The sequence below is a fragment of the Pomacea canaliculata genome, linkage group LG4 (genome assembly GCF_003073045.1).
Source record: "Pomacea canaliculata isolate SZHN2017 linkage group LG4, ASM307304v1, whole genome shotgun sequence".
Lineage (NCBI taxonomy): Eukaryota > Metazoa > Mollusca > Gastropoda > Architaenioglossa > Ampullariidae > Pomacea > Pomacea canaliculata.
This window is the reverse complement of record NC_037593.1, coordinates 16,879,812-16,890,498: the sequence shown is the minus strand read 5'-3', so window position 1 is coordinate 16,890,498 and position 10,687 is coordinate 16,879,812. Positions and strand designations below refer to the sequence as shown.

The 10,687-nt window shown below is 37.2% G+C and overlaps 1 protein-coding gene across 1 annotated transcript; it reads right to left on the bottom strand.

Moving 5' to 3' along the window:
• Positions 1 to 2,812: 2,812 nt before the first annotated feature.
• Positions 2,813 to 8,447, bottom strand: LOC112563053 (protein LKAAEAR1-like). The gene is made up of 7 exons (XM_025236755.1): positions 8,346 to 8,447; positions 7,640 to 7,768; positions 7,182 to 7,264; positions 5,253 to 5,324; positions 4,811 to 4,868; positions 4,416 to 4,538; positions 2,813 to 3,871 (listed from the first exon to the last, which is right to left on the bottom strand). Exons 1-7 carry the CDS (start codon positions 8,349 to 8,351, stop codon positions 3,809 to 3,811), a joined length of 534 nt encoding a protein of 177 aa, XP_025092540.1. The 5' UTR covers positions 8,352 to 8,447; the 3' UTR covers positions 2,813 to 3,808.
• Positions 8,448 to 10,687: the final 2,240 nt, after the last annotated feature.

Here is a 10,687-nt window from a genome sequence, read left to right as displayed (position 1 = left end):
AGAATGAGCATGAAGATCACAGCAGGGTGAATAAAAAAGACGAGTCGGCCTCTACCAGTTCCTGTAATTTACAGATATTTTATCAGAATGCATATAGACTGTCGTGTCGTTGGAACTGAAGATATTTTTAGCGATGTTCATCTCTTTCTCACCAAAAAATATGACATTCGCTAAAAGTAGAATGATATGAAGCACAGCCCGTGCCTATCCGGAATGGCGGGCAACTTGCTGTTGCCAGATCCGATTCTGAAAGCTGCTTGTTTGTTTGTTTGTTTTACCTTGAGTGGTAAGCTCGTTTATTATGCATAGGATCACTGTATACTGAGACGATTCTCTCTCTCGTTTTAAGTTAATTAGTACTGATTATGCTTAGCACTGAACTGCAGGTGCGACTGAGTTATAAAGTAGCCGAGCCTCTATTCCAGGGGTGGGCAATTTTCCCAAGGGGCCGCATGAGAAATTGGGATGGTTTTAGAGGGCCGGACTAATATAGTTAATTCAGTTTTACCCAATACTGTATATATAGTAGATATACTGGCGGGCAGGCCGGTCAGAGACAGGAAGAGGGCCGGATGCGGCCCGCGGGCCGCCCTTGCCCAGGTCTGCTCTATTCGCTTGCAGTTAACCTCTGTGCTGTACGTGTGAATATGTATAGTATGCGTGTGTGTGTGCGAAGAAGATGAGATAGAAACTTTATTTGGGTAAAGTGTCTTCTTGGACTAATGGAAACATTTCTAGAATAATTGCAGTTTACATACAATTCTTATCCTTCAACTGTGAAAGAGATTTAAACTAACTTTTGCTCTTAAAGACAATATTTCAACTTTTTCGGTTTGGCAAGGAAATGGGTGGGTACGGCCAGATTTCCATGAACTCGTGCAATGACATGTGTGTGCGTTGGGGGGATGATAGGGAACTGGCGGTGTGCGTGTGTGCACGCACGTCTGTTTAATGTGTGCTTTCTTTCTCAACATTTTTAATAGCCCCAAAACCCAAAAAAGTTATTTTTAGAATTTTTAATGAAACTGCTAAGGGCTGCTTTCTTCTCCAACAGTGCATGTGAATAGATGCATTTTTTTCGGCGTAACATTTTTTTCGCCTAACTTCCTACCATCTATATTTCATCGGCACGGAAACCACTGATAGCGAGCGGTCTCTTTGTCAGACTGCGATCTCCTGAACTTGTTTACATCCCTGTTTACATCCCTGTTTAAGACAAAAGGGGCTTGGTCACGCTACGGTCTATCGCGGTAATGGAAGACAAATGTCCCTGGGGCGTAAAATAACCGGAAGTGAACAAGTGAACAGACGAGTGGCAGTTTACGAGCTCTCGCATGACACATCATTTGAAGATGTATTTCACGATAGTCAAAGAACACATATCGCACGAAGTATATGCGGCCATAGTCCTATGCATCTATTGAACCTTTCTGCACAGCAGTGATATGAGGAGGACGAAAATTCACGAATGCTTTGGGAGAAGATGGAAGTGAGCATCGAAGGGAGGTTTTTAAAACGTGTAAAACTGCAGGCGTGCCGGTTCCACGTCTCTCTCCAAGACATTTATCGTCAACCTGGAGGATAAAGAAAGCAGGATTAATAACGAATTCTATGATTTTAAGGTCAAGAGTCCGCAGAAAACATTCAGATTTCCACAAAACTGTTGATTACAGCCGAGTGTGCAGGCTATAAAGAAGGCACAGGATGGGACTTATCCCAGAGCTCCCACGGAGGACGTTGATAATCACAGAGAAAATGTCTCCTCGAAACCTACAAGTAAGCCTCAGTAAAACTCAACGAGAACAATCATGGATTGTTGGCGAACAACACATTCCAGGCTCAAGAAAATAATAAATAAAATGCATGTATTTAAGGGAACCAGAAAAAAATAATAATCAAAATGATTAGGTAGATTTCTATATTTTTATTTCCTTTTTTCTATTTGAATGACGCAGAAGACACCAGTTTTGAAGATATATATATATAGGCTTCTGCATCTGCTACAATTTCTTGGCGCTGCATGCTGCAGCGACCCCAGACGCCGGATGCATTTGAAGTCACAATTATCTAAGGTCTCGACCAGAGAACTGAGCCTGCAATTAATGAGGCACTTCCGCAGACGAAACGCTGGTGGAATCCAAGGCAAGAAATGGCACGCGACAATATCCATCTGCCAGGCGGTGCATGTGGGCACGCCCAAGCTCTCAAGAAAGGGATCTCAGATTAAATATAGCCTGCTTTGTTGAGTGGGGGTTCAGGTAAATAAGAGAAATTTATTTTACATCTTGCATATGGCGATCTACATATTTTCTTCAAGGTCCTTTTCTACACACCACAACTGGCGTTAGAGCTAAAGAGTTTAATTGATTGTTGATTGAAGGAAGTATATACTTCTCATTATATGCTTATAATATTCAATAGATTTAATACTTCATTGGATATAAGTATAGATTACAGACTTAGGCTTTCTTCCTTTTTTTTTTTTGTTTTTTTTTTTGACATCTTCTTTTAACTGTAATTTGTTTTAAGCTAACTTATTACCTCTGCTAAAATATTACCTCTGCTAAAATATAAGAAAGATATCTATATTTTAGCTCAGGTTCTTAATTTATGTTGACATTTAGTATATCTAAAATTTATGCAAGAGAATATTAAAGAGCTAGATTTTCCAAGCTTCTTTCTCCCTCTCTCACACCCACACACACACTTTTCTTCATGCGCTAACAAGAAATTTAAGCCTCCAGTTTATGAGGGTGATTCAAATTTGGGGTAAATACATAATTTCCATGAAAAATGAAAAAAGGACTGATCGATGGATTTCAGTTTCTTTTTTTTTAATATCTAGCTCAGGCCAACACAAACTTTCCAGATATCTCAGAATAAACACATTCAAAGTGGCAGCATTATAACCAGTAAAAATTAAATCAGCAATTACAAATGTCTGATATAACATGTTTACATAGTATAATAAATGACAGACGATCTCTGTGTTTCACCTCTCCCTTTTTTGACCACATTCATTCATTAATTTCTTCATTCTTTCACTTGTTCCCTCACTGACTTAACCCCTCACCCGCTCACTCATGCATTCATACACATGCACTTACACATCTTCAGCAATCCATGCAGTTCATTTCAATATAGTGCTCGCAGTTAACCATCCACTTTCTTCCATATGTCAGTTTGTAATAAGTTTTAAGAGATGTGCTCACCCATTTAAGCTACCACCAAAGAAATATTCCACATATTCATCTTGTCAGCTTAATTTTTCTATGGAAATAATACCTTTTTATCTAATTTGAAAGTAGCTAGACCAATTCAATCTCAATTTTAAAAAAAAATTGTATACAGAGCACAAAATCTGTGAAGTCAATGCACTGAATCAACAGAAGGGAGTGCACTGTGTCTCTGAAGCAATAATTAGCCCTCTTCCCAAAACAGATAAATGTATAAATGCAAATGTGCCTTAAAGCAAACATTTTTCACACTAACTGAAATTTCATTTATACCTTTTAATCAAATCTTGCAGTGTTCGTAGTTCATGTGCACCCTTAATGATGAAGCTGAAAAATTGCATGGTTGTCCTTGCACTGATAAGAAACATCAAGATGATTTGTTAGAAATGAGAACTGTTCAGAGACAGTCTGCCTGTATGTAAATATAGGTGTGGCATAAGCAAAGAGTGCAAAGAACGTAAAAAAGGGTGCTATGACCTCAAAGCCATTTTGAAGAAAAAGCACGTGCAATCTTAAGATGCTGATCTCAATATGCAACAGGCCAAGATGAAGAGAGATGGGCAGGTGAGTCTCTAAAAGGCTCTGTTGGTAAGAAGTCCTGCTCCATCTTCTACCAGTGACTCCACACGGTGTCTCTGTGAATGACACCAAACAAAATAAACTGTGATTAGAAAGAGATAAAAATACCAAATGCGAAGATGGAAGCAAAAGAGATAAAAGGATTTTTTACAAAGCGAATGACCACAACACTTGACAACTGAAGTGATCCATCAAATCAGGGATAAAAACTGAGGAAAAAAAATAAATGAAGGATTTCTCACATAATCTAAGAAAAATGTTAGAATAATATTTTGAAACAGATAATGTAATAGGCATTATGAGACTTGACACCATATTCTTCATTTACCAGTGTTCCATATCATCTGTAGCTTTCGTTTTTTTTCATTACAATTTCTACCATTCATATTGTTCATGTGCTTGATTAGCATTCAGAGCATGACACAATTCTGTGGTAGAGCACTATACAAATAAACATTTATTTTTTAGATCTAGATGGGAGAAAAAAAGAAAATTAAGTCTCAATGAAAACATGAAATAAAAAGGAGACATGTCATGATATCCAGTAACTCACAAAGTTGCAAAATGAGTAACAGGGTCAAACCTAAATTTAGCACTCACTTCAGATTTGGTTAGATCATCAGGTCTGCTTTTTTTTTCTGGGCAGTGAGGTAAGAGAGCCTGCAGTCTCACTGCTTTGAGAGCCACTGGCTGGCATGCAATCAGGTGACCAATTTCTTGAGCCTGACAACACAAAATCATTATGAAAAATCTAAAATATTTTGCAATACTCCGTACAGGTTGGGTAAAACATATCCTTTTCTAGCATTCAAGATTGAATTAAAAAAATTCATTAACAGTGCAAAGACCACAAGCCCACTTATTTCCATTTATCCACAGTGATAACTTTAAAGCAAGAAAAAAAGAATCCAACAGCAAAAACTGGAAGCTGAAAGCTATGGAGACTTAAGAGAGTGAAATGCCCAAAAAAAGGGGAAAAAAAGAGAGTAAGTTACTTTGTTTGCTTGATACCGAAGCCGCATTATCCTAAGGCGATTTCTTGCTTCTGCTGCTCTGAGAATAATTAAATGAAACACTTTCAGTACAGAAATTTCATAATTGATATATTTGTATATTACATAATATTTGTATATTACATAAACAAGTAATAATCTCCTTACAAGACATGTCACTGAATTTTTTTTGGCTTCTATTATATCAACAACTGACCACCATTTAGACAATTACAATGCACACTTGAGTCCTATAAAAACCTTAATTCACATGGCACAGTGAATTAGTTAACAAAACAACACAAGTGAGCCATGTACACGTTAACTACCAATGCAATAGAAAGACATATCTGTTTTCACAATTACAATGCTCATTTCAGCTTCTTAGTAGAATACGTATGCTGTAAGTAACATCCAGCATATTTTAAAGCATAACTTTACATACTTCAATTGTCCAATAAGGCGAATATGCTTGTGCCATTCAGCTTCCTCTTCTAGTGGTCTGGTTGTGCTGTTCCTTCAAACAGAAATGTAAGATTACATTTAGACTGGACTTGTATACATTATACATTAAACTCCTCCTTCCCCTTGTCAAGCTGACAGAAAACTGTTAAGAACTGTCCAAGAAACGTATCTAAATCTTGCTTTGAACGTGGCTATGTTTTGATTTGACTATAGAACAAAGGAACAACAGTTACCAAACCCATGACTCAATTTAAATGCAGACCTCAAAATGGCAGGAGATAGAATATCAAAAAGGTCCTGTTTATTGCGGTTATATGTCATCATACTGAGGTATTGCAAACTTTATTTAGTGAAGAATAATATCTCTCTTAGATAAAAAAGAAAACATTAATACATAAAGAAATAAAAAGATTGAGTTTTTTCTCATTTTGTTTCAAACCAAGAAGATCAGAATAAGAACTTTTTAATATCCTGATAATAAAGTTCCCCATTATGTTACTGACAATGAAGTGGCATCATTATTATGATATAACAAAGAAATGGCATCAGGGATGACCTTATAATTACATCAGTTACACTGTGTAATTCTGAGACTTGTTGAGTAAGCTTCCTCCAGCTTTCTGTTTTTTAGTGCTGAATTAGGCTGGTGCAAAGATGTTTTTACACTCCTTCAAAAAATGTGAAAATCAGCAGCGTGTGTTATATGAAATTTTTATTCAAATTTTATCTCATCAACCAGTACACAGAGAAAAATGTAACTGGCTGGCTATGCTCAAAGTTAGTGTAAAGCACAAGAACAGCTTGAGGTAATTTAAAACAGAGTTAAGCCAAGATACAGCCCAATACAAGACTGTGGAATCTGATAGCCAGAGGAGTGATTGACTATCCCAGCTTGTCAGTTATATTGATAAAAATATTCATACACATGAATACAACCTAGAGTGTGTGTCATTAAGACATTTAAAAGCATCCATTTTACAAACACCAGGATCATGCTTCCACCTTTATTTGCATAGTTTAACTTACTGGATTGGGTTATTTACAGAAAATCTGACTGCTATTGTATTAAGGTGAGTGAACAAAAGTTGCACCATCAATCCTGATCAAGGAATCTGCACTGTGTTAAATATGATGACCTAATAAGTTCTATTTATTTCCTAATTTCTTAGCCATTTCACAACAGGCCTTTGAAAAGGCTTTAAAAAAAAAAAAAATCTTCTCATGCTCTAAAATTCTATTGCACCTGTCCCAGAACAAACAAAAACAGTTGTGTCCCTTTCTTTCAGTTTTGTCGTCCCTTGGTATTTGCAGGGGGTTGGTTTCAAGACATCACACAGGTGCCCGAATCCAAGGATAATCAAATGTCTTATTTGAAAAAGCATGGCATATGTGTGTGTGTAACCCGCACATATCCATATACTTAAAATCATCTTTAGATTGTTTATAATACCTGATACAATGTCAACAGTTTTTTTAATACTGCATTGCTTAGTAAGCAATCAAAATAAAATAGTAGTTTGTGTTAAGTACAGATGTATACATTATAGGCCCACCTCTACAGTACATGTCAGCAACATGTGCTTAGAGACTGAGGATGTTTGAAATAATAGGAGACTACAGAAGTGTTCACCTAAGCATCACTTTAACATGGATCTATCTTAGTGCATGGCATATGGTAAATTCAAGTACTACCTTCTGGAACTTTCTGGACTTTTAAAAAATATTTTAGATTCCCAGTTAGCTGAATCTGCAGATGCGGAACCTGTGACTATGAAGGGCTGACTATATTACATACAGTTTTACTCTGTATTTTTCATTGTGCATGCTTATTTGAAAAAATTGGCATGAGGATAAGTCAAACAGATCATAAGGACTATCACAGATGAGAAGACCATGCTGTTCTGCTCACCTGGATTGCTGTTTCCTAAGTTCTAGAAGCCGTTTCTTTGTCTGCATCTGCGCTTCTTGCACATGCTTAGGTGGATCTTCATACTGCCAGAGTCCATGAAATATAACATGATTTCAGCTTTAGGAAATAAAAATGTTCACCCGTCAAGTCAAATGGCAGTGATTTTATTATTAGAAAGTAATCCTTGCATGTATGAGTTAGTAGTTTTGACTAGGATATATAAGTATATGTATAGGATATATAGGTATATCGATAAATATAGCAGTTGATCAAGTAATGATAATATTCAATAATGTCTAACATCAATGTAATCTTAATAAAAGAATAAAACTGTGTTAAAAAATCATAAGGAAATCTCGTACAAAAGGTAATTTCCAGCGAATTAAATCAGTAACTCCCGTAATGATATGCTGATCTAACATGTTCAGTCCTGAGAAGAAATATGAAAATAAGCTTACAGCCATGTATCTGCTTCTTTGCAGCGGCGTCAGCTTCTTTAAGTCATTGGGATTAATCTTTTTTCGATTTTGTGGCCTGAACTTTTCATCTCCTCCATCTCCAATGTCTCTTTGAATAGACTCTACCTTCTGTAAGAAAACCGTCTCGTAGACCAAGGGAGGCTACTTGAAAATGTGTAAACACTAAGACCTTTTTCTGCAACTGCTTCCCCTTTACGAACAAACCAGCTGTAACCCCACCCGCAGCTTCTTTTTTTTTTTTTTTTTTTTCCATTCTATCGAAACAGTATAATTAACATCAAAAATAGAAAAGGGGCATTTTATGCTACATTTAGATTTACAGAAAAAGCTGTAAGGCAATAATTACAAAAAATGCTAAGGTAAACGACTTTCAGAGAGATCGAGAGACCTCCAGAAAGACAGAATAAAAATAATAGAAATATATTACATGGGTTAAAGATTTCACAGACACACTATTATCTTTATACATATTTTAAGAAACGCTTCTTATTTATTAGAAGAAAAAGTTTGTTACTTTCTCCAATGCAAATGAAACTAAAGTCATAGTAAATGCATGATTATTATGCAAAAGAAATGCGACCGTCATATGCTAGCAGCACAATCAAGAACAACAAAATAAGAAAAATAATCAAGAAATGTATATATTTTATATGACTAAAAGAAGGGGGAAAAAATCGATGCTCACAGCCATATCTCGCTGATATCTGAGATTATCTGTTAAAACTTATGGGTTTTAATGTCGCTGTCAGCCATGATTAATTTTGCCTAGCAACGTGAGCTTCCGGAGTGAAAGCGAGGCAGACGGCTAGAGTATAAAAATGCAAAAGTTGGTTAGTAAATATATGTTGATAAATACATGTTTGTATAATTTATTATAATTTAAAAATAATATCTCTGACCCATCTTAGTATTCTTTTAAGTGATACATTTCTATGATCGTTGTGTTCTGTACCCTATATGAGATGTGAAGCTGTCTTCGAACGCATTTAATCACGAAAGCCTAGATCTTTCTCTCTGAATCGGTCAACAGGGAGCGACCAGGGACTTGTATAGTTTGAATTTGGTCTCGAAGTTAAATTAGTCGCGGTGTCCCATATATTGTTCAGTTCAGTGATTCTCTGACGATCGAATGTCCTCCACGCAACTGCCGTCCTTTGAGAACTAGCTGGCTCCCAGGCACTTGACACTGTGCTTCGTCAAGATGCACGCCATTGAGTGGGATCTCCCTATACAATAGTGTTCGCTATTGTTTTGTTTTTGTCCGTGCTGATGCCTATCCTGTATTCGCTTGCCCTGGTGGCGAGTCTATCCGTGAGATCCTGCATCTCATCATTGCCACCCGCCATCAGATCGATGTTATCAGCAAAGCAAAAGCTGCTAAGACACGATGGAATGGTTCATTAAGCGTATCTCGCATGAATCTCCCCAGGTAGATATTAAACAGCACCGGTGACAAAGGTCAATCTTAGTGGACTGAACCGTCCTAGGATGCGCATTTCGGCTAGCCCCGCGCATATGCACTAGCTGTATGTACGCATGAAACGAATATCCAGCGTTGGGTATCATTTCAAAGTGAGGATTTACTCGTTTCTTGATGTGACATGAATAAACGCTAAATACGACAAAGGATTGTTATGTGCAAATAAAACAGTGAATAAATATATGTGTTTGTGTAAAATAGTGATGTGCTCTCTGTTATTGCATGAGGTTGTTTTTTTTTTCCAGGTTCTGCAAGCTTGTGCCACGGACTCATGTGAGGCAGCTTCATGTGGTTTGTGCAAGTCGGTTCCTTGCTGGGGCTGGTTATCTAGCAGCAAAGAACGTCACGACTCTCTTATACCATGGATATCCGTGTATGCATATAGTTGATGTCATTGTTGGATATCTTCTTTTTAACTCGATATACAGTGTGTATACGAAACTAAAAGGACTGAATGATGTCCCTTTCCTTGCTGCTGTGTTAAATTCGATTAACAGCTTACAATGTTAGAAGTGGAAAGGGCAGTTATGTTCTCACAAGATTCCCTCAATGGCTGAGAGTCAAAATCTGTTTTGGGGAGATGTAGGGCAGTATACACTAATCTACTACGTGATTAGGTTGATCAAGTGACACTTTAATTACAACCAGTCAGCATCTTAGGGGCACGAATGGGACTTGTGGCGAAAATGAGAAAAGAGAGCACAATAGGAGAAGCTTAAAAAAACGAATGATCACGCAGATGAACTAACGCAATTCAGCCCTGAAAGATAATAAATGAATATTCATGCGTTTTGGGGTACCTCCGTAAAAATAAATGAAGTAAACTGAAGAAAAAAAATGAAGAAACGAAGATTAAATAAGCAAAGAAGTAGTTAAACAATGAATGAAAACAACAAAATATAACGTGTGAGAAAAAAAATATTTCGCCTCACATGACTTCTGCTCATTCAGCTGATCTTTCCTGTTATCGACATCATCAGCGCCAGAGACGACACAGGCTTGTAAACTAATTATCACTTCCATTAATTGTTGCCATCTGATGCTGTTCTATTAGCACTGCCGATAAAAGATGTTGTGCCCTCTTCGTGGGGATAAGTGGTAAAAGAGACAGGGAGGATGCAGATTCGCACGTCCGCGTCCTCAATTTTCCTACCAGAGGGAGGAGGGGCACAGGCCCTTCGTTCTTACATCACGTGACTGCCAATTCTCCTCCCATCTTGCTCAGTGGCAGCCCATGGCGGATCGACGTACAAAGCAGAAGTATTTTAGAGAGAATAAATAATGTATATTAGAATACAAAAGTTGTATACACACATTACATACGTACATGTTAGGTACACTAACACATCACATCAACAGATACTATATACATTATGTATATTGACACATAACATCAAATGTCATCGTCGTCACGTGAGACTATACTATCAAGTGCGTAAGATATATACCTTTCTGTTTTTCCACCACGTAGGCAACTCTTCTCTAATTAAGTCAATGTAGGACAAGGTCTCCTTTAGTGGTAACAGATGGTGAACTGAAAAATGGAA

Bases quoted from the DNA above. Each gene is read 5' to 3' on its own strand.
- LOC112563053 (XM_025236755.1), bottom strand. The intron at 4,869-5,252 runs GTATGTAAAGTT...AATTATTCTCAG, and splicing joins CGCCTTATTGGACAATTGAA to AGCAGCAGAAGCAAGAAATC. The intron at 4,539-4,810 runs GTAACTTACTCT...TTGTGTTGTCAG, and splicing joins TTCGGTATCAAGCAAACAAA to GCTCAAGAAATTGGTCACCT.